This window comes from Tinamus guttatus, unplaced genomic scaffold, assembly GCF_059628265.1.
Source record: "Tinamus guttatus ecotype Peru unplaced genomic scaffold, ASM5962826v1 Tinamus_guttatus_pri_ptg000439l, whole genome shotgun sequence".
In the NCBI taxonomy this organism is placed as follows: domain Eukaryota; kingdom Metazoa; phylum Chordata; class Aves; order Tinamiformes; family Tinamidae; genus Tinamus; species Tinamus guttatus.
In genome coordinates, this window is record NW_028288973.1 from 1,414,802 (window position 1) to 1,439,386 (window position 24,585).

At 40.9% G+C, this 24,585-nt stretch overlaps 1 protein-coding gene across 1 annotated transcript; it reads right to left on the minus strand.

The window, feature by feature from the left end:
• Nucleotides 1–5,577: 5,577 nt before the first annotated feature.
• LOC104566222 (colony stimulating factor 2 receptor subunit beta) lies at nt 5,578–21,456 on the minus strand. The gene is made up of 13 exons (XM_088531927.1): nt 21,380–21,456; nt 19,669–19,798; nt 14,945–15,132; nt 14,484–14,632; nt 12,940–13,111; nt 12,097–12,229; nt 11,833–11,993; nt 10,799–10,944; nt 10,526–10,697; nt 9,915–10,005; nt 9,536–9,605; nt 7,077–7,180; nt 5,578–6,817 (listed from the first exon to the last, which is right to left on the minus strand). Exons 1-13 carry the CDS (start codon nt 21,441–21,443, stop codon nt 5,620–5,622), a joined length of 2,778 nt encoding a protein of 925 aa, XP_088388053.1. The 5' UTR covers nt 21,444–21,456; the 3' UTR covers nt 5,578–5,619.
• Between the last annotated feature and the right edge of the window lie 3,129 nt (nt 21,457–24,585).

Sequence of the window (24,585 nt, forward strand, 5' to 3'; positions counted from 1 at the left end):
AAAAATTGATCATATGTCAGGCAACAACTCCCTGGATCATTGGTTGTTCTTTCCCTAACACATGATCACAGCTATTGTACTGCCTTCTTTGTCATTTATAATACCTGGAAGGAAAACTCATGCGGTCAGAGAGTTTTGTCCATTCTGTTGACCTTAAACCGCCTGTTGTATCCATATGGAGGTGATCTTTAAGAATGGCTTGGAAAGGAGATAATCATTTGTTGAGGAGTAAAGTTTTTACCTCTTCACCTTAAAACAAAGATTGGTACTGAGAAATAATCACAGTTTTTCAACCATCATCCTGCCCTCACCTTGCTGGTAAGAAATAATACCTGTGTTATGAAAAGGAAATAATTAATGATTGAACCTTAATTAGTATTTCACCCTTCAAAATCATACAAACTGTATTTTACTATGTTACTGAAGCACAAACCTGTCCAGAAGAAAACGCCTCTTTAACTCTCTTACTAGCCCCACTCGCAAAAATACACTTCTAGTGAAGTGGGAAATCCAGCCTTCCTATTTCTCCAGTTAAAGACATGATTCACAGGGCTTTTAAGTTCTTGGTTTTGGGGAAGAGAAGACTCCTTGCCAGTTCCCTCTCCACAGTATCAACCCATTTACCTTACCTGAATCCTGAGCATTTTTCAAGGCAGGTGCTTCAGACCAAGTAGATATCTAATACTCCTACTTATCATTCACAAGTTGTTGAGGAAATTGCTACTGACAGTGGGATACCCACAGACTTACCCTCTTTTTAAACCTTTTTAAACCTGGGCTGTTACAGTTTTCAGTTTACAGTTTTTGAGCAGTTACAATTTTCAGAATCAGAAACAGATGTGTGACTTCCTCTCTCTGATCTTCCTGTTTCTAGCGTAGGTCCAACAACTAGGCAGTTGCTCATATGTCATGCACTTGAGAGAAACAATGAAGTACTCTTTCTTGTTACATTTTGCTTAAATATTTCCAAAGAAGTGAGTCACACCATTTTTCAGGAAATAAGATATCATGATTTGTTAATAGAAGCTAACTTTTGCTGCTTGTTCTCTCTTCTGTTGATCTGTACTTGAACCCTCTTCTTTACACTATCATACTATTTGAATGCACTGCCTTCTGAAAAGAAGATACATTGCCATCAAGTTAAATAGTCATTAAATAAAACATTAGTTTACATTGTGAATGTCATCTTAAAGACTTATTGCTGCTGATAAACCTGAGCTGTATAAATCTGTCTCCATCCAAATAATAGCAGCAGAGGTGATGAATTCTGCTTAAACCAAAGAGAGTTCAGGATTGAAATTTAAACCACACTTTGAGTACATACTTTGTTTTAAGTGAAAATATCTTACTGCATCTCTAGCAATAAAGAAAATATACTCAAATGGAAACAGCATAATCTAACATAACTTTAGATCTTTTTAATCATGGAAAGACGAATAAAAGAATGGGCAGTGGTAGCATCCAAAGAAGGGAAAGGAGGTGTGGTTTCTTCATTTGTCTCCTCCCACTGATATTGTTTTCTCTAACCTAGATTGTGCAATCTCTGGGAAGGGACTACTATAGTTTCGGGCAGTACCTTTATCCCTGAAATGTTCAGGAAAAAAAAAATGAAGATTAGTAACAATTTTAAGCAGAAACTAAGCTTAGATGCTTAAGGAAACTCCTTTGGTAAAAGACTACATGGGTAATGTGAATCTCAATCCCTGGATTTCCCCTGCTTTATTTACTATGATAATGGCCACAGAGAAAGCTACCTTCCTAGGCATACAAGTAGATTGCCTGAAATTTGGTGGTAATCTCTTCAAGACTAATAAAAAATTCAAGTCTGATTTGGGATGGGCTTCCTTCATGAAGTGAAAAAGGAAGCCTTTCTTTCTTTCTAAAAAAATAAAATAAGAACACAGCCAAGCAAAATAAAAACACAAACAGACATTTCTGAAAAGATGGCATATATTTAGACATTTTCTTAACAAGTGCTGGTGAAGACCCAAATGACTATGGCCCATATGCACACTAACCAGAAGGAAAAGGCAGGTTAGAGGTCATGAAAACAAAATGTAAACCAGGATGTTAGAAGTGAGGACTTACATGGTTAAATTCTTTGAAATGATCCTGATATCGTACACTGTGCCAAACAACAAAGAAGACATAGCTGATTAAATTGTGTAGGGAAGAGGGGTTATAATTATTGATACCAGGTATTTTTTTACATAAATTAAAAATACATGATATTACAATTATATAAATATTTCAAGTTCAATTTAAGTGCCAGATGCATTAGGGAATGCCTATTTTTATAAAAGAAAATTCTGATGTTATAAGCATTATGGAGGTCTTGTTAAAAGAAGAAATTCAATTGAGTACTAATAAAAATACCTAATTTATACAAGTAAGACTGGTTTACATGTACTTATTGTGCATATTAGCTCGTACTAATTCTAAAGACAGCATAGCAGCAAAAAGAAAACAGCAGCAAAATGTACTGCAGAATTTCAATGGCTGTCATTCCATGCTGAAAGGAACAGGATGCTGTTACTGCTATGCTATCTATCACCTAGACTGAATCTAGAGTGAATCACACTCACCCTAGAATCATAGAACTATAGAATCATTAAGGTTGGAAGGGACCTCTAGAGATCATTCAGTTCAACCCCCCTGCACACGCAGGGTCACCTAGAGCACGTGGCACAGGACTGCATCCGAGCAGGTTTTGAAGATCTCCAGAGAGGGAGATTCCATAGCCTCTCTGGGCAACCTGTTCCAGTGCTCCGTCACCCTCACTGTTAAGAAATTTTCCTTATGGCAAATGGCACTGTGTCTAGCCGATCTACATCTGGACTAGTACAGCTTTTCCTAGCTGGGGTGAGCAACTTCTGGTCTTTGAGCAGGGTCCAACAGCTGACTCATCCTACACAACTCTGTCTTCCCATCTCCAGTGTCTCTGCCTTTTACCTCTTCCAGCTCTCTCCAACCACAGAATGCTGTAAATGAAATCCTGGGGAAGATCAGAGAGCTTTTAAGGGCAGGCAAATAATAATAATAGAACAGTCCAATGTCTCTATGAGCTGCGATGCAGGCAATGTCCAAATTAATAGCCTAAAACAGGCCAAGGCAACAGCTTGAACCCTAGCATAAGATTATAGACACTGACCTGTGGTTAGAAAACTCTTTGATACATTTTTTATTTGTGTCAATTAGCAAGCCAGGGACTGTTTCCAATAGGCAGTATGGAAAAGGTCACCTTATACTAGTGGGGAAAAGAGCTTGGATAAATGGACATTCTACAACTGCACCATGTCATTTGCCCTTACAACCAGAAATGCACCTTGGTCCACTTTATAGATGGAGTCACAAATACTACAATTTTCACCACTACAAATGGTTGCTTCTTGGAGCTGCTTTGTTAAAGAACTCACAAGAAAAGAAACAACCTACTAGATAGTATGCAGGATCTGGTACCAGTTGAAACAGTACAAAACACACTAAAATGTAATAAGAATAAAATAAATAAATAAAAAGACAAGTTTATAACAATAATATTTAAGGGGTTCACATAAAAATAAGGAGACTGGCAAAATATAAGCCCCAAAAAGCTTCTAAAAGGGTTAAATATTTGCAAGCACAAAGAAACTCTTTAAAAAATCATCTTCAAAACTCAAAAGTAAACTCAACCTTTTTACAAGTCTTCCATGCTTTAAAGATAGGGCTATTATAACCTTAATGTTTTAAAAAGGCAAGTAAAGCAAGATATGTAAAGGAAAATAATATCTTTTTCTTTTTTTTTCCAACTAAATCTTTTGATTTAATAAAACATAACTTTCTTTATAAGTCATGCATAATTTACATGCTTATGCAATTCTTTTCCTATTCTAAAAGCTGTAGGGGAACTTAAATATGCATTTGTTGAAAAAATAAATGTAGATAATCAAAGACTTTAATAAGTTTCAGCATCAGAGAAAAGGAAGTGTCATATGAGGTTTTTTTTGGAGACAGACTCTGAGAAGAATCCAAGGAACTACTTAGCAATCAGGCTGACTTTTGCACACGGTGAGAGATATAAATTATAGTGAAAAATAGATGTAGAGTAGATAGAAATGTTCTGGGGAAGAGCTAAAGACATTTTTAGAGGGTAGTCATCTAGTCACTGGTAGAGTTCTAAGAAGTCTGTGAGAAAACAAACACAATCATTTAATATATTATACCTGGATTTCTAAAAAGCATAATATAGACCCTCAGAAAGTGCTGTTGAAGAAACTAATGAATAAAAAGAAGGCTCTTGCATAGATTAGGGTTAATTACAATAAAAGAAATGAGAGAAGGGTTCATATTGAGAAATGTTATCAAAGAGGTCTTCCAGGAACTTATAAATTCATATGGGGGAATGTTATCAATGAGGTCTTCCAGGAATTTATAATTTTTAGCATAAGTTTTAACAGAATGAGCTGCAAAACATAAGTGAGCTGGAAGAGAAGGTACGTAGGGGTCACAAAGCTTGTGATGATATCCAATCATTTAGGTCATTCAAATGAATTTACATTTGAAAGCATTGAATTATTGGATATAAACACTGAATTATTAGGTATAAATGGTATAAGAAATCCAGTGTTAATAAATCTGTAGTCATTCACGCGATGTAAAAGTAATACCAGCTGTACGAGAAGAATAAAGATCCTGTGACAGCAGAAAAATAATAACAGAAATGGGAGAGTACAATTATTGTAGCCTGAGTAGCTAATGTGTTTCTTGAATACCATATTCAGTTCTTGTTATCTCATCTCTGAAATAATATTGCAGAAATAAAGGTACAGAAAGGAAACTAATATTATCAGAAATATGGGCTCCATAAGAAAAAAAGACTAATTAGACCAGATTATTACCTGTCCTCTCTGCTTTCTCTCACTCCACCTTATGCATTCTCAGATTTTCTTTCAATAACATAACTTCACCATGATTTCCTACAGTCTACTTTATGTCTCTCAGCACGTCTCCTTCTTCCCCTCACAGAATATTCCACAATATATCTATTGTACCGTAACATTATGACAGGTTTTCTGAGCCTTTGTTCCTCTTATTTTCTTATCCTTCTATTACTGTCTGTTATGTTGCATTTTAGACAACATCTATGTAGAGTTCTTGAAGACTTTTGATCTGTTTCACACATACACACCACAAAAAAAAAAAAAATGTTCTTAGGAAAGTAAAAATTTTCTTTCCAAAGTTTCCAAAAGGCCTTAATCTGGTAACATTTCATGCTATGAAGTCCTCTCTTCCTGCCATGAATTTTGCCACAAGCACTTTAGTATTAGGGTAGCATGAAAGAGATCTAGCACATTTTTTGCCAGGACCAGAAGAAGGCTAAAATGCTCATTGCGGATGAGTGAGAATGTTTGACAAACACCACTTCTCTCAAAATGGTGGCATTTGGATTGTCTTTCCTGCCAGATTTGTGAAGGCTGTTGAGAAGGAGATTGATTGAAGTCATTCGCCATGTTAAACAGGAAGCTGGAAAAGGGAGTTGTTTTTTTTTTTTTTTTTTGCTGCGTGGAAGGAATGATGGGGTGAATTTTCATGAAATAGTTGAAGTCTCAGTGGTCTTGGCATTCATTAATATTTTCTGCTTTAATGGATTTCTGTGACCCTTGATGATTGTTGCCAAGGAAAATAATCGTCTGATTTCAGGCTTTTAAAAAGACGAATAGCCTGCATTTTTTTTACATTCTGTTCTCTGCCAGAGATGGATACATCATCAGATACAGGTTTCCCAGGTGATGTCCTGCCCTCAGGTTTCTTGACTTGGGGATCTTCCTGGCTTATACACATCTTTTCACTGTGTTTTAGGCTGGGGAAGCAGTAGTCACCAATCTCACAAAGGAAAACTGGCTCAGTGCTATCAGGGTTTAAGACCACCAAATTACTCCCTGACAATGATTGCTCTTTGGGAAAATTATTTCCCTTTGGCAAGACTGGTAAGGAAATATTTGTGGATTCTGAAGTTCCATGAGGACATGGAGGGACAGTAAGATAGTCCCCAAATGCATCCAGGTGCAATTCTGGAGAAGGGTTTGGTGTTGGAGCTGAAACTGCAACCACGACACCAGATTTCCCAGGAGAAAACTCAGAGCAAGAGCAGTCCTCAGGGCGCTGGATCTCCTGTGGGTCAGAAGCTAGCTCTGCATCAGCGGTGAGTGCCAGATGGTTGGAGTCTTGGGCTGATGGCAGTAAGAGGCCATCTGTGGTGATGTAGTCCAAGGAGCACTGCTGGGGAGAGCCAGTACAGCTAAGAGCCACTGGAGATTCCTGCCCTTCTGCTCTCACATGCGTGCATTCCCCGTGGGCTGGTTGCGCTGGTGAAATTTCCTCCCCACTGCTGAGGTGCTGCATCATTTCCTTCTGGTGTGGGAGCATGGAGGGCTGCAGAGGAAGTACTCCTGGCTGTGCCTGCCTCTGTGGAGCCTGGGGACAGGCTTCCTTTGGGAGGATGACGTACTGAAGGGACCCTGATTTCCCATGGAGTCCTGCTGGGACTGCTTGAAGGGCCTGATGCATATCAGTCTGGGAGGAGATCATTGGGCTGTACAAGTATGGCCCATTGAAATCAAAGCGAGTGAATGCTGTCTGGGAAGTAATGCTTGCATCAGCACTGTTCTCCCTTGAAAAAGGAAAGGAAGGATAAGCCATCGCATTTGATGGACAGTCAGCTGGCACATGGTCTGGAACATCTAAAGCACGGTATAGGTTCTGTGGATCCAACGCAATCAGAGAAACCTCTGCCTTTTCAGCTTGCCATTCGGAGGACTCTGTCAAAGTATTTTTCTGCCTGAATGTGGGAAAAGTAAAAGCTGCTATTGAGAAATATTCTTGTGATGAACATTACACATAAAAAGAAGCTACAAAGAAGACTAGAAGATAATCTTCATGGAGAAAGAAGATTAAGCCAGATAACAAGAAAGTAAGCCAAAAAAAAAAAAAAAAAAAAAAAAAAAAGGGCTCATTCTCAGAAGCAATTGCCCCAGGCTTTTTTGGTGACAGAACAACAGGACATCTCACAGTGTCTCTATAAAGTGTTGTTCACTAACCTGTCCTCAACCTGAAGGAAACTAGCCTGGTCCATCTTCTCAGAAAAGCTGTGTTTGTTGAAGTCTACCTGACTGTTTGTCAGCCAGTTTCCCAGGTGTACTTTCTGAAAATAAGAAAAAGTAGAGATGAGGAAAGACAGTTTTCTCACTGGTAGTAGAATCAAGAGCCTTATGGGCAAAGGGGAGCCTACAACAACTGCTGATCTGTATACAACTTCACTAATATTACTAGAAGGTTCCTGCTATTCTCTAGAAGACTGTTCCTTCACATACGTGTTTCCATATCCCTGACCTAACTTTACATAGTATATAAGGCAGGAGCTGCTTCTCTAAAGAACTGATAAGGATGTTGCAGGTCCTACCTAAAAATAAAGCTATTGCCTTGTGCATTGCCTACTTTCTCCATAACAACTTGATGACCCTCTGGGCAATATGTCACTTGCAGTTGTATTATGACTGTTCTTCTATAACAGCTGAGCAGAGAAACAGAGTGAGTGGGATGTTAACAAAGCTTAGGATAAGGTAACTCACTGAAAGTAGGGAAACTTTCAAAATGATTAAGAGTAGTCAGTAATGAGGAAAGAATTAGCTAGGAAGCAAAGCTATAGAGGTACTTCTTAGAGTGGGAAGAAGATTTCAATTTTTACTACAGAAAAAAGCAAAATGATCTAACTTGAGACTTTAGTATAAGCAGAAATATTCTGTTGTCTGGCACAGGAGAATTCCATCCTTAGTTTTTCCTGTCTATTTGACAATGATGCGTAAAATTACATCAGTACTGTAAGTCCTTTTTACAGCAAAACAACAAATGTGACCTGCTTAAAAAACAACTACTGTCTTTCACTCAGACATAAACATACTGCAAGTGTCCATTTGCCTTAAACAAAGGCCATGTTATAAATCATGCAAACTGCATTGCCATGTAACTAAACACACTGTAACACATTCCCTGTGTGCTTGGAATAAAATAAACGTAAATCAAAACATGTGTGTTGGGGAAAACAGATATTATAAAATCTGTGGTATAATTCTTGCAAAATTAGAAGAGTTTTATTGCAAAAATCTAGAGAGATGCCTATTATATATTTCCCAGATGTTGGTTTGGAGGATTTTTCCTACTTAAACTGCCTTAATTGAATGCTATTTAAGTGTGCACTTTGCTTTCCAATTACATATTGTTGTCTTGGCAACAGACAACATTACATTTTTTTTTTCAGAAAATCCTGTAGCTTAAAAAATGGAATTTTCTCAAATGAGTCTGAAACCTATCCTAAAAAAATTTGAATTGGCATTCATTAAGGTTTGGAAAAGACAGAATCACAGAATCATTGAGATTGGAAGGGATCTCTGGAGATTACCTAGTTCAACCTCTCTAGTCAAGAAGGGTCATTTAGAGCACATTCCCCAGGATTGTGTCCAGATGGGTTTTGAATATGTCTAGAGAAGCAGACTCCACAGTCTCCATGGGCAACATGTTCCAGTGCCCTATCACCCTCACAGTCAAGAATTTTTTCCTGAAGTTCAGATAGAACTTCCTGAAATTCCATTTGTGGCCATTGCCTCTTGTTCTATCACTGAAAAGTAGTCCTACCACTGAAAATAGTCAGGCCCCATCCTCCTGACACCCTCTCTTAAGGTATTTAGGAAAACTGATAAGATCTCCCCTCTGCCTTCTCTTCCTTAGGCTAGACAGTTTCAGCTCTCTCAGGCTCGCTACGTAAGAGAGATTTTCCAGGCCCCTGATCATCTTTGTAGCCCTGCACTGGACTCTTCCCAGTAGTTCCATATCTCTCGTGTACTGGGAAGCCCAGAACAGAACACAGTGCTCCAGACATAGCCTCACCAGAGCTGAGTAGAGGGGCAGGATCACCTCCCTCAAACTGCTTTCAACAGTCTTCCTAATGCAACCTAGGATACAATAGGCCTTCTTGGCTACAATGGCAATTTCTCTGCTCATGGTTACCTTGTTGTCCACCAGGACTCCCAGATACTTCTCCACAGAGCTGCTTTCCAGCAGGTCAGCCCCCAGGCTGTACTTGCGCACAGGTGCAAGACTCTGTACTTGTCTTTGTTAATCTTCATGAGGTTCCTTTCCACCCAACTCTCCAGCCTGTCAAGGTCTCTCTGAATAGCAGCATGGCCTACTAACCACTCCTCCCAGGTTTGTATCATAAAATGTGATGAGGATGCACCTTGTCCCTCTATTCAGCTCATTGATGAGTCAGTTGAAAAAGACTGGATCCAGTATGGATTCCTGGGGGACACCACTACAGGCCTCCAACCAGAGTCTGTGCTGCTGATCACAACGCTCTGAGCTCGGCCATTCAGCCAGCTCTCAGGCCGCCTCACTGTCCACTCATCTAGCCCTCACTTCCTCAGCTTGCCTTTTCTCTTCACTCTGAAACAACTCCATAGCAATCTTCTCCAAGTGGACCCTGCAAAACACAATTCCCTATTACCTGCAAGTAACTCTGGATCAGGAGACTCTTGCTGGGGTTTGGAATGCTTTCCTCCCAGTTTTTCTTCTTCCTGCAACAACAACAGCACCACATTTACAAGATTTGCCTCTTGCCTTGCCTGCAAAGAGAATAGACTAGGCCTTAGACATACAGTGCTGCTCTGCACAGCAAGGCACCACCAAGGCCCTGAAGCACCACGACTCAGCTCTCACCTGCATGCAGACATGCGCAGGGACCCCCATTGTACACTGAGGTTCATCCCCTACATAGATTACTCTTTCATGTGGGATGAGCACCACCTCAGCCACAGTTTTTCACCTTTTATTCTATTCACACTGACAACAAGTTGCTAAATCTCCTAGACACAGGGGAAACCTACCTGAGGAAATACTTATAGCTGCAATGAGCAACTATTATCAAAGCGATGATGATGGCTGGTAGCATCACGGGGAGAACCACTGGTGACAGAACTGAAACAGAGAAAAGAGAAATGGGGAGCTAGTCACACCGAGTGGCTGCTTCCGTACCAGGTTTTTTGTTCTGGTCACTCATCGTGCAACAAGATCAGGGGAGAGCAGATGTCACATTCCATGATACGACAAAGGAGTCTTCTAACTATTGGGACATGCTCCAAAGTGGGAGAGACCAAACAAATATGACTGTTTTGACACTGAACAGCATCTGCGCTGGCCACAGAGTGATCAGTTTATGTTCATGAAAAGCTGAGTGGGTACATTGCCCCACCAGGAACACTGTGTTTGTCTTCAGGCATCTTAGGAATGACCTACTCCGTCTCCTACTCCACAATGAGAATATGCCTTCGTTTCTCTATCCATTATTTTTAGGAGAGGTCAAGGTTGTGCCAGATACCACTGCTGGAGCTAACTTTAGGCCCAGCTAGGAGAGGGTATTTCTCTAGAAGCAGATATAGAAGCTCTTCCCCATTAACATTTCACAACGACTTATAGAAGCAGCCAAAGCAAAAGGTACCATTCTCAGTTTCCCATGTAAACTCCTCACTCCATTCACTCCAAGGCCCATGGTATCCATCACTATTCACCCTTGCGCGCATTCTCCCCCTGTATTTTGTAGATGATTCCAGCATCTGGAGGGTGAAGATGAAGGGAGGCTCATCGTTGACGATATCGATCGTCTGGAGATTCTGGGGGATGAAAGAAGTACACATGAAGAGGGGAGGGGAATAATCTTTCCCATTCAACCTGCAAACAGAAATCCAGGAATGCCATGCTTCCCACAACTTACCTTTTTGTATTGATTGTCCTTCCAGTATTGGACTTCGTATTTCTGTTTTATGAAGCTGTATTGCAAAGTGTGTTTTATCCAACTCATTTCGTACTCCTGGTTCTCTCTCATGGTTACTGACACATTTGCTGGTGGAAGCACCCTGACTGGAACACACACAATGTCTCCGTATCAGCATACTGCTCTGACACTACCATTCACCCCACTGGATGTACCAAGCCAGAAGAGTGTAGCATTCTGCATTAGCGTCTATCATCTCAGTCATTTAACACCTCTTTATTCCCCACAATTTTCCCCAGTCAAAGATAACAAACTGATCTCCTCCTTCAACTGAAGGGAATCCATATTTATTAGTAGGATGACACTCCCTTTGTACAAAAAAGCAATAAAGCAATATTTGAAAGTTCTGTACTTCTTCACCACAATTCCTAAGTTTTTCAGCTTTCCTGGGACTCCTAACTTGTACTGCCACCCACTTCAGGAATCCTGCTCTGGTTTAGTTTATGAAGTCACACTGATATCTCTGCATCTATGCAGGCACAGAAGATTAGTGTAAGGAAGCTCAGTCAGCAGTGGAGTCCTCAGTGCTCCAGGAGCCACCGAGGGGACTCCCAGCAGCTCCACTGGATTCTTGTGAAATCTCTTTGAAACATCCCCTGCAAATGCCTCTCACCACCGCTTCCTGTCCACTGGGACATCCACAGAGGATAATGATATTCTAACCACAGCAAAGGCAGCAAGATGTTAGTCAATCACCTAGGAGCTCTGCACCACATCCAGATTTTCTTCACAGCGGTTTATGCTTTGGCAGCTTCTCCAGCATCACTAGAGACCCTGAGCAACTCCAGACCTACAAGCTACCTTCCCAGAACTCTGACCTGTCTCAGTGTCCAGCTCTTTTCCTCATCCCTTCAAGTCATTTTACCTCTTCCTTCCCAGTTCTCCCCACCACACTGTTCTTATGGCCTCCTGGCACTCCCAGATTGCCCACAGAAAAAATCCCATGAGAAGCAAAGCACAACACCAGGGCTTACTGTTCTTGTAGGCTTCAATCAGCTTCTCCTCTGTTTTGGTCCGGACAGCTACATGGTACTGACTCTGAGCATTGGTGTTGGGCACAGTGATGTCACAGCTCTGGAGCACATAGGGAGCACGGGGCAAAGTCTTCTCATGCACAGGAGAGCACTCCTCCTCTCTGAGGGGAGAAAATGGAGATTGTGCTGACATAAGTGGAAATGGGACAGTGCAGACGCTCTGTGGCAGAAACACAGGCACTTTGCCAGAGGCAGGTCACGTACACTGATGCTGAAGTGTTCCTGAAGAACAAGCCAAAGAGGACAGAGGAGATGATCTCTTTCTTCACTTCCCAGCTGCACATCAGGCGATCCACACCGTTGAAGATACAGCGAAGGTTCCTGGGTTGAATGCCACCTTGAGAGAAGATCAGAGCCAACTAAGCGACAGGCAAGGTCTGGGAGAAAGCTGTTGTCTGAGTCTTCATGCACGAGTGGGATCAATAAAATGGGATGGAAATGGAAAGCATTCTTGCAGAAGGAAGTTGGAGACTAGCTATTATTTCCATCTCAAACTTCTCCAGGCAACTCGGGAGTATTCTAGCCCTTCATCCAAGTGGATGCATTTCCCACAACACAACACAAATGCAGAAATGTCCTCTCCACAAACCACATCCCAAATCACTGCTAGTGTCCACGGAGTTTACTGGACCTCCACAGAGGGGCACAGCACTCAGCCCTTTCCTTGGTGCTCACAGTATCCCAATGACAAAGGAGCAGCTGAGTTGGACAACAGGAAGCAGTTGCTATAAAACACTGGTCCTGCTTCTCGTGATGCCATTCCCATTCTTGGTCTGTAGGGCTAAACAAAGAATGAAAAGCCCCCATCACTTCTCATCTACGTCATTGCACAGATGCCAAGTCAAGATGGAGGGAAGAAGTTAAAGAAGCAGGAGTGAGGGGCACAAGGGCAATGGACCACCTGCATCCTCCCCTATGGATGGCCCATCATTCCTCAGGCCAGGCCCCAGTTGTTTGCCTGCACAGAGGGATAACACACATCCCTCGGATCCTGGATTCCCAGCCAGCCCTTCCATCCCCACACGGCCCTGCTCAGCCCCACACTACCTTCCTGGGTCTTCCAGGACGCCTCCGTGCTCCACTCGCTGAACTGCCCAGAGAAGCCACTGCTCGGCCCTGGTCGAGCTCGCACACGGGCGACGTAGCTGCTGCCCGGAACGAGGCCTTCATGGCTGAGATGGCAACGCGTGGTGCTGGAGAGTGAAAGCAAGGCAGCGTTCTGGTAGTGGGGAGAATTGGAGAGGGAGGGAAAGAGGCAGGGAGAGGAGTGGGGAATCAGGGTGCAGAGGAAAAGGGAGAAGTAACGGAAAGAGCAAGGGAAAACGACTATTAGACAGCATATCAGAGAGATCTTCTTGAGAGTCCAATAGCATCTCCAAGCATTCTCATGTGTGTGATCATCAACATGCACGGTGTATCGTAGCGCCCTGGGGGAATCTTGGAGGGATTTTGGTGTGCATGCTGCCTGCATAGCCAAGGAGGAATGAGGCACAGGCATTGCCTAGTAAAATCTACCCTCACACATGCGCTGGCTCTCATAGCTTTGAGAAGTTCATTTCTCTTCAGCATCAGTTACATAGTTCAGAGCACTGCCCAGTGCAGAACTGTGCAGGAATTTGGCCAAGATATTTCTCATGAAAAAGTAGAGAACAGGCTAATAGTTACAGAAACAGAGGCGGATTTGGGGAAATAATAGAGGAAAGGGAATAGTGTCTGAAAAAATTGAAAACATTTTTCTTGCTGGGGAACAGCTTTAAAATGTTTTGGCCATCATCCCACATGTTCATCTTGAAACATGCTTTAATTTCATTCCAAAGGGTCTTAGTGTAGATTCATAGAATCACTGTGTTTGGAAAAAATCTTCAAGATCATCGACTCCAACTGTCAATCCTTCAACATCCTGCCTACTAAACCATGTCCCTAAGTGCCTCATCACACATTTTTTGAACACTGCCAGGGACAGTGGCTCCACAAGTACTCTTGGCCGCCTATTCCAATGCTTCACTAGTCTTTCTGTGTATAATTTTTTTCATATTATCTTACCCGAACCTCCCCTGGAGCAATTTGAATCCATTTCCCCTTGTCCTATTTGTAGTTATTTTGGAGAAGAGATCAACCTCTGCCTCACTACAACCTCTTTTCAGGTAGTTGTAGAGAGCAATAAGGTCACCTCTGAACCTTCTCTTCTGAAGACTAAATAACTCCATCTCCCTCAGTCCTTCCTCGTAAGGTCTGTGCTTCAGCCCCTCATTCCAACAACGCCATGTTTTTCTTGTATTGAGGGACCCAAAACTCAACAGAGTATTTGAGGCACAGAGTAAAAATTCCAGCTCAAAACCCTAGGACAGTGCTTCTTTCTTTACAGGGTAGATTTCTGCACTCAGTTTAAACAAGCACTATTTCACTGAACAAGCCATTTGCCCATAGGAACAGAAACCCCTCTGCCTGACCAGAAATATCACTTACTGCATCTCTTGGTAGTACCTGAGAACCTAAAGGCCAGAAATATGCCCAGCTTTTACTGCAGGATCTTGACCACCCTAAATGGCATGCACAGCCCACGCCAGAACAGCCCAGCTCTCTGTTCTTACCTCCCAGGACTCCCACTTCTGCTTGTAAGCCACTTCATACTCCAGTGCATTGCTCAGGCCTGGGTTTCCTTCATATCCTTTCCATGTCAGCAAGAAGTCTCCTGATGTCATCAAGCTGACTGACAGGTTTTGAGGTGGGAGGGGCTGAACTGCAAGGTGGAGGTACAACATGTGAGATGCCAGAGTTGCATTAACTACCTTTCCCTTCTCCATGGTATCTTATGCCTTCCAGAGCAAGCAGCTCCCAGATGAGAGCCCTCTTCCAGTCCCAACTGCCTCAGAACCTTGTCCTCTCCCTTCCCTGCCCTGCTTGTCCTCCTAATGTGGAACCATTTGAAAGATTTCACAAGAGAAGTCAAATTCATTTCTGGACTGGGCAGAAGGATTATTAACTTTTGTTTCTGAAGAATATCTAATATCTAATGTTCATTCAAAATATGAATATGGTATTTAATCCTTACCAATCTTGTAAAGATGAACATTCAGTTCTGCTTGAAGTGTCTTGTTTGGTTTGAAGCTGTAAATATCATCTACCCCTATTCCAAAAGTGCTGTCTACAGTGCTGTGACAAATCCAGTGGATATAGAATTTGGGAACCTTATGAAACTCATTTTCTGCCTGGGGCTTGCAATGCATCTCTTCATTCTTCCTGTGTATTAAAAAAAGGTGATTTGTAAAGAGCTTATTTAGAAAAATATGATGAATCCCAAATTAAATACCTAAATAGAAAATCTATCTCTTTCTTTCTCTTTTAATTTACTTGGATTCTTGTATCTCCAAAATCACTTTACTTACTATTATTGTTTTGCCTTAATCAATCCTCACATTTTTGTTAATTTTTATGCTAAATGTACATATTCTCCTATTTTTATATGAGAAATTCTATCATGAATAATAATGTCATGGAAATGCCCCTTTCACTCAGAGTGAAAGGCAGTAAAGGTTTCTGAAGATCCTTAGCTCCTTGAAGAAGTTTATTTGGCACACTCTGAGCATGCTTTTTTCTCTCTCTTTCTAAACAAAATATGCTTTTATATCCTTAGCAGTCAAGGGACTTCAGGTATTCATCAAAGTTTTCATCTCAGAGTGTTAAGCATCCTTTTAGATAGCCTTCCTCCAGACCAAGGAGCTTCTTGGAGATTAAAAACAATATTTTAAACTAGACAGAAAAGCATAAGCTTTGTGTTCTTGCAGTAGCTTTAGCTGCTAGAGAGATGTGTTGCTTCTTTTTGCACCTTCTAGAATTTTGCTTGTGCTTATGGCTTCTTGCCCAGTTATATTACATTGTCCTCAGTTATATTACATTGAAAAACAGAAGTGACCATCTGTCATGCAGGTGTCTAAAATAAAATTAGGTGTACACCTAGTAGGTGTAGGTGTCTGACATAAAACAATTTTCTTGTGGTGGGATATTTCACATTACTGGAATGCAGCAATAAGTGGATCTTGGGCAGGAAGGTGAGGAGTGGGGAGTTTCCTTTTATGTGAGAGAGCAATTGAACTGCATAAGAGTTCTGCCTAAGGATGGGTGAGGGACCAGCTCATTGCTCAGAATCAGCAGGCAGACTAATGTGAGCAACATTGTAGTGGGTGTTTGCTATAGACTGCATGATCAGGAAGAACTAGGTAAGTCTTTCAGAAAAATTGGAAGAAAACTCCTGTTTGCAGGCCTTGGTCCTCATGGGCCTGATACTTGATATCAACCACCCTGCTGGAGGGACAGTATAGCAGAGTCGAAGCAATCCAGCAAGTTTCTGGAGTGTATTGATGACAATTTCCTAACAAAGGTGATCAAGGAGCTGATTAGGAGAGGCACTCTGCTTGACCTCAAACTTACAAACAAGGAAAGACTGGTTAGGATTCTGAGCGTCAGGCACAATCTTGACTGCTGTGACAATGAGATGAGATGGCAAAGTTCAGATTCCGCAAAAAGGGAGCAGGGTAAAAAACAGGATCACAGTCCCGGACTTAAAAAGCACTGACTTCAGCCTGTCCAGACATATGCTTTGATGGGATACCAAAGCAAATAGGATATAGGCCTGTTGAGAATAGAGGTCCAAGCAATCTGGTTGATATTCAAGAATCACCTCCTCCTCAAGAACGGTCTATCTCAACAAGCAAGAAATCAGCTAAGGCAGTGGGAGACTTGCATGGAGGAACAAGGAGCACCTGACCAGACTCAAATGTAAGAAGAAATGGCACAAGAGGTGAAAGCAGAGACAGGTGACCCAGGAGTAATACAGAAAGACTGTTTAAACATACAGGGATGGAGTGAGAAAAGCCAAAGCCTATTTAGAATTGAAACTGGCAAGGGACATGAAAGACAATAAGAAAGGCTTCTCTAAGTACATAAGCAGCAAAGAGGAGGCTAAGGAAAACATAAGGAAAATAAGGAAAATCAGGGCAGTTGTGGTAACAAAAGACATAGAAGATGTGGTGACAAAGAACATAGAAAAGGGGAAGGTACTAAATGCATTCTTTGCCTCAGTCTTCACCAGTAAAACAAGCCATCAGGAATCCCAGGCACCTGAGAGAAAAGGGGAAGCCTGCAGCAGGGAAGATTTACCCTTGGTGGAAGAGGATCAGGCTACGGAACACTTAAACAAAATGGGCATACATTTTGGGCAGGATGCCCCCATGAGTGCTGACATTGTTGACTGATGTCATTGCAAGGCTATTCTTGATAATCTTTGAAAGAGAGGTTCCTGAGTCCTGGAGAAAAGCAAATGTCACCTCTCTTCAAGAGGGGCAAGAACAGGATCTGTGGACCTATAGCTTAGTCAGTCTCACCTTGATTCCTGGAAACCATTTTCAGGCACATTAAGGACAGGAAGGTGGCTGGGCATAGATAGCATGGGTTTGCAATGGGGAATTTGTGCTTAACCCACCTGATAGGCTTCTATGATGATCTCATCAAACTGTCTTGGTGGATGAGGGCAAGAGCAATGGATGTTGTTTACCTTGACTTTAGTAAAGCTTTTGACAGTGTCTACCTTGTAGACAAAATGATGAAGTATGGGCCAGGTGAGTGGATGGTGGGGTAGATTGAAAACCAGCTGAACTGACAAGGTCAGAGGGTTGTGACGAGTAACACAAAGTCCAGCTGGAGGCCAGTCACTAGCAGTGTCCTGCAGGGGGGTGTACTGGGTCCAATACTGTTTAATATCTTTATTAATGACCTAGATGATGGGACTGAATGCCTCTCAGCAAGTTACCAGGGAATGTGAGACAGAAAGGAATGGCTAATACACCAGGTGCAGCACTGCAATTCAGAGAGATCTTGATTGGCTGAAGAAATGGGCAGAGTGGAATCTCATGAAATTCAGCAAAGGCAAATGCAAAGTCCTGTACCTGGGGAGGAACAACCTCATATACCAGTACCAGCCAGCTGGAAAGCAGCTCTGTGGTGAAGGACTTGAGAGTCCTAGTTGACAAGTTGAACATAAGCTAGCAATGCAGCTTAGTGGCAAAGAAAGCCAATGATATTCTGGCCTGGATGAAGAAGAGTTTTGCCATCACATCAAGGGAGATGAACCTTCCTTTCTATTCAGCACTGGTGAGGCCACATCTGTACCACTGAGTCCAGTTCTGTCCCCAGTACAAGAAAAGGCTCAGGGGATCTATTATCAATATCAATGCTTAAAAATATCTGATAGGCATGTGTAAAGAAAATTGAGGCAGTCTATTTTCAATGATGCCCAGTGACAGGAAAAGAGGCAACTGGCACATATTGGAAATTCCATCTGAGCATAAGAAAACATTGTGAGGGTGATGGAATACTGGAACAGATTGCCTGGAGCTCTATCCGTGGAAATATTCAGAAGTTGTGGTTCTGAGCAAGCTGCCCAACGGATCCTGCTTGAACAGGAGTGTCGAACCAGATGATCTCCAGTGGTCTCTTCCAACATTAACTATTTTGTGTTCCTGTGATTCCCTGATTCTGTTCCAGTTCAAATGAGAGATATTGTCACAAATGTCTGAGGACCAGTCCTGCCTTCCAGGACATGAAGAAGTCTTCTAGCTAACCGTATGTCAGCAAGCATTGTTCAGTAATATTGCAATTTTTAAAAGTTAGATATTAACAAGGAAACCAGGGATATTCCAGGGATATAGATTGCATTGACCATACATGGTTGTGTGTCATTAACAAAAAGTGTTAGTCTTAGGGATGTGAAATGTAGAAGATGCTTCTGTCTATATACGAGCATCAGCTCATCATTTCAATTTATTCAGCTCTTCTTCCTTTATGAGCTAACCTTATTTAATTGCTGGCCATTTTGATGTCAGCTGTGTGACTGTCCACACTTAATATCTATTTGTTTGATTAGTATGCTCCATTTATGTTTACTGTAAAATCTACACACAGCATTCCAACATGTAACAATGTTCCTGAGCATACTTGAAAGGTTCAAGTAATTTTGTATTATCTTTTCCCATAAGTATAAATTTCTAAGGCCTGTTCCAAAGACCTCCCACTGATTTCAGATGCTTTTAGGTCTACGAATTCTCTCATCCTCAAAATAAAATCAAGACTTTTTTTCTTTTCTTCCTTTATCCCTGGATTCACTCATTTTCCTCTCTGCTTTCCATCTTCCTCTCTTCTTTGATTATTTCTTCCTCTCTGTCCTTTTTATCCTCACAAATGATCCAGTCTCGTGGTTCAGGTCCATTGTCATAAGCAAACAGATGTAGCAGAAAGATAGTAGCTTAAACAGACCAGTATCTATACAAGGAAACCTGATAGCACAAATAAACTTATCACCCTCACAAATGCAGTCTTTTTTTTTTTTTTTTTTTTTTGTTCTAGAAATGATCAAACCAGTACTCTCAGTGATGTTTGCAAGGGCAAAATGTTTTATGAGTAACTCTCAGGCCCACACTTTTTGGGGCACCATCTTCTCTAACCCATCTACAATGACCTATTGCACTTCAAACCTGTAAGTCCCACTAGGGGAATATAATTGAAAAACTAATGAAAACAACTACACTACTGTACCCTATTATTTTCTCTCTTCCAAGAAAAGACATCCAAAGAAGGCTCAACTTCAGCTCTCATTCATCAACAGAAAAATGTGATCTGAAAACCTGACTGCCGTGCTTGACTGAACCCCAGGCCTCTTTTCTGTGTTCAGTGACAAAACTCTCTTTTGAGTTTTATCCAGCAGAGCACAGTTCAGGTACTTACTTTTTGTTACCATCCCTTCGATAAAGAGTCATACCAAGGAAGACATGAGCCTCTGAATGCTCCATCCACGTACAGGTCACCTGTGAATTGTAGTCATTGTAGCAGCTCAAGTTCTGCATTGGGACACTCTCTGAGAAAAGAATCCAGAAAAAGCAGGCACAGCGGTTACAAATGTAGAGAGTGAAAGGTAGTGTGAAGTATGCAAGTTCTGCCAGCAAAAAGGGGAAGGTACAGATAACAACCCTTTCCTTGTGATACAGGAAAATGATGATCCATGAAAATGTCCACTGAGCTGTAGCCATTCTGCACATTTCCACAATCCACAAGTGTCCAAACCAAGCTAAAGGTCTAAATTAACAAGACTGAGATCTTTGAGATCTTTATGCTTTAGGGCTTATTTTAAGGATCAATTCCCAAAATGAGTTTATTTCTCAAGGTTAATGGATACAACAATCGGTGAAGAGGTGGCGATCGTTTCATCTTCGTGTATTACTGAATGGGACTTCTTTCCCACTAACCTCCTAGCAAAGGTTTTGACACAAGGAAGGCAGTGCCTGGAAATCATCTTGTTAGAGCTCAGAATGGCCAAACTACTTTTTTGAACTAGATTTAACACGCAAAAAAATGTCCAGACCAGGGAAAACTATTTTTTCAATCTCACAGCTGTGAAATGGGAAAATGAAGACCTTCCATTCATACAACAAGAGTAAACAGAAATGATTGGTACATGCACTACAGAGCAAGTTGATTTCTCCTACCCTTCTTTAATCTCTGCCAAGGCTAGTATTTGTGCTATACTACTGAGATGTGGCCCCCAGGTGACAGTGATATCAGCATGCAAACATGAGTCAGAACTCTCAAATAATTTTCCTTGCTGAGGACTATTGCCAGCTTGACTGAAGAACTTCTGGTAAGCCAAAAACCTCAAAAAATTAAGGTAGTGTCTTAGCTAGCAGGCCTAAGATTCACTTTACTTTCATCTTCGACTGAAAAGCAATTCATAAGCAAGTTTTAGTACATCTTGTACTGATCAAGGAAATAGAATATCCTATAAAGAATGTAATCTAAACATAAGACTGACACTTGGAATGTGTCATCTAAAGAGACCAGTACACCCTATATTGTAATACATAGAACTGCAGAGGTCTCAAAGGTAAATGTCCTGCGTTTGGCACCGGCCAGATAAAAGTAGCTCTAATAGTACAAAGAAGAGGAAAGATGTTAAACTCTGAAACGGAATGGATCTGAAACATGGTTCCTTTATCTTTGAGCTCTTCTACAGGGAAACATATCAGGTTGCTGTCCACAGCCCGTATACCCACACACGTCTTGTGTCTGTCCACTCATCTCTGTCCAAATACACTGTCATCTGATCGTGGTACCCTGTCATTTTCCTATGTTTTAACTTACTGTCAGGGGCTAGTCCTCCTTTCTACGCACTCACTAACCAGTCTTGTTCGTCTCATCCATTTATCCAGGATTTTATATGTCCAGTCCTCCAGCCATACTACAGTTGATCTGTTCTCTATATCCGTCTGTAATGCACTGACTATCTGTCCGTGACTAAGAGGTCTGTTCTCCTTTAGCAGGTGGTAGAAGAAGGAAGTGGGGAAAAAAAAGAAAAAAGCAGAGAATGAGGAAGAGTATTTTCTGAAAGAAAGAGACAGAGACCAAAATCCAGAAAAAATGGTAAAATAAATTTGAAACTCACCTCGAATAGCTTGGGCACTGAAGAAAAAGGGTAGACTCAGCAAAAGGCTGCAAATCTTTTTCATGTTTATGCTGTCCTTTGTTCACAAGCTTGATCCTAAGTCAGAAGATAATTGTTTTCATTGCTCTGCTTGTTCTGAAGTTTGTTGTTTTCATTTCACAGAAAGAGAAGTAAAACTGAATTAGGGAACTTCTTTAGGCAGAAAACCACCATGTTGTGTTGGAGTGACATTTAGAAGGAACTTCTACCAAGTACTTATTGTAGGACAAACTGCCCCTCCCATCTTCTTATGGTGAAAACTTTCAAAATAAGCCAAGAATTAACAAATGTGTATTTTGAAGGTAGAGGAATCCAACTAAGAATAGTAATAAACAATCCTAATCTATGAAAAGAGTTCAGGCTTCAAATTCATTCATCCTTCTGCTTATCATGCTCAAAGCCCTACGACCCCTATTGCTGCTCTATTTTCTTACTTTTAGTAAAAACATGGTCCTTAGCCACACATTTCAACCATAGAAATAGTGGTTGAATCTCAATATTTGTTCACTTTCAGGTATCTCTTCAACAAGCTACTTTTCTAGCTGATCCACAAATTGCATGTTATAGGAATGATACCAAAGGAATATCATTGACTTTTTTTCTCATGATTGTAGAGATCCAGAGTCAATGTCAGCGGTTTAAAGCCTATGGGCTACATTCTCCAAAACTGTAACTCAAGTGATTTAGGTCATTTCTCATTGCTTTCTCAAAAGTAAAATAGTCTCAAAAGTAGTAAAGTATATCTGTATGTCAGAGTTGAGACTCTTGTGCTCTGGGAACATCTAGACCGTAACTCTTTCCCACTTTAGGAGAGCATGGAAAAAGATCCTTTTTAACCCTTACTGATTTTCAGCTTCCTGAATGTCATTTCTTTACAGGAGAAGCAACTGGCTAAGTCTTTGAATAACCATCACAGCTAACAGATCCCTAAATGGTTCTTTAACTACGTTTTGGGAGAGGACTCTCTTTGCCATTTTGCTTTCCCCAGAGAGAAAACAGCTCCCTTACCTGGAATCACAGCTGCCTATGAAGCAGATTATTCAGCTTGAAGGGTTACTCTTCCTTTCCACTCTTCCTCCACATCAGAAGCCTTTATGCAGATGCAGACACCAGCAAAATCACATTTACCCAGACTGGAGAAGGGGGATATAAAACTGACTGTAGGATTTCATTGCAAACTTAGCCTTTAAAATAACTGTTTTACTTTCTAGGCACCTGAAGTGCCCCTTTAAAGAGGCAGACCACACCTTTTAAAGGAAAGGACTTGCCTGCGTAATTGTACAGTCTCTACTTCCTATTTTAGCTCACAAGGCATTTATTCAGATGAACTGCTTAACTGGAAAGGGAGGGGAAGGAAGTATGTCACTGCCCATCTGCATTTTCTAATTAGCAGTCTGTAGGACTAATGGGAGAATGAAAAAGGGATGAATAACTGCAACAGAATTAAGAAAGAATAGCAAAGAATTCTTTGGGTATTTTTATTTTTATTCCCATGCCATTTCTTTCCTTAGTCTAGTCTAGGCAAACTTTGAGGCAGGGATCATTCTTTATTTATGCTTTCATATATTTATTTTTATTTATACATACTATATATATGAATAAAGGACAGACTACCATTATACCTGTAATCTGGTAAATTTGAACCATCTTAAAAATCTTATTGTTTTAACTGAGCTCAACAACAATTCATAATAAATTATGATTACTAAAGTATCAAGAGGAAAAAAAAAAAGAGAGAAAACTGGAGAGAAGAGTTAATCAGAAAATACCCTACATCCAAGATTGGCACACTGTTTTATATCCGACTTTGAAGCTTAGCCAGTAGCCTTCAATGATGAAGTTGGAGCCAACCAGTAAAGTCCATTTAAAAATGAGGTAGACTGAAGAGAAGGACATTAAACTTCAAACTCTCAGGTGCAAACTGTGAGGGGCTCTGTCTTCAGATAAAGAATGGAACTGTTGAGTCTGTCTGTCCTGCACTGTTACTAGGTTTTCTCTAAATCCACAGAGCGGTGACCAGAACCACAGTCAGCACATCAGGCTTGCATAAAAATTACACCAATATTCTGGGAGAAAGTATACTGAGAATAAAGGGAGCATGTGTGGAGCAAGGAGGAGGATCTGACAGCATCAGGGAAGTTGTGAATCATGGGGACTATCAGGAGAGATGCATATAAAACCCAGCAAGTAAGGAGGGAAATGTGTGACAGTTTTCTGGATAGCCAGAATTTACTTCACATTATAGTACAGAGGCAGAAAACTTTCAAGAATTCTCCTGCTTTGATTTTCAGAGGCTGATGAGGTTATAGAAAATGCATAGCTTGTTTCTGAGCATACATTTTTCATCCCTTTCCTTTCTCACTCAGACTGCGCCTCCATCTTCAAACAAGCTGGCCGAATCACTCCCTCCATCACAGGATCTAACAATCAGTGAAAATCTTCAGAATTTATTTGCTCTGTTGAATTCCAGCAGCAGAGAACAGGTGATCCTGCATATCAGAAGTTTTGCAAGCTATGCATATTAATGAGGTTTCAGCTAACTGACATCTCTTGATGCATAAGAGAACACACCATAAGATTATTAACATTATCATTGTACATTGTTTCCTCCACTGCATTTGTACAGTGCTTTTACAGCGAGAAGTTATATTTTATGACATTTTAATAAAATAATGTTCATTAAAATGTTTGACCATTCAGAAAAGGAAAGCATAATCTGTATCTCTTAACATATGTTATTCAGCTCTGAAATCTAGAATGTGTGGATTTAATCAGCCGTAACCTTTTTACTTGGAGTAGAGAGGTGGTTTGTAGCCCACTTTACAGCCCTTTGGAGAAGATGCATTTTGTTACATGAGTCTATACAGCACTAATGCACAGAACTACACACTTAGTAAAGTATGATGCAATAAATGGTCTGTGGACCTCAGTCTAGCAAAGTATATCTTTAAATATAAACCCTCTTTATTTCCAATACAATAGACTATTAAAGTTTAGATACATAAACTTATGTACACAAATCAGGAAAAAAGCACCAAAGTTTAAGGGATAAGTCATATTTACTTGTTTTGTTTGTTTGTTTGCTTGTTTTTGAAAATATAGCTACCTGGTAGCATAACAGGTAACATCTAAGAAACAAACAAACAAAGAAAAAAACCCCAAAACAT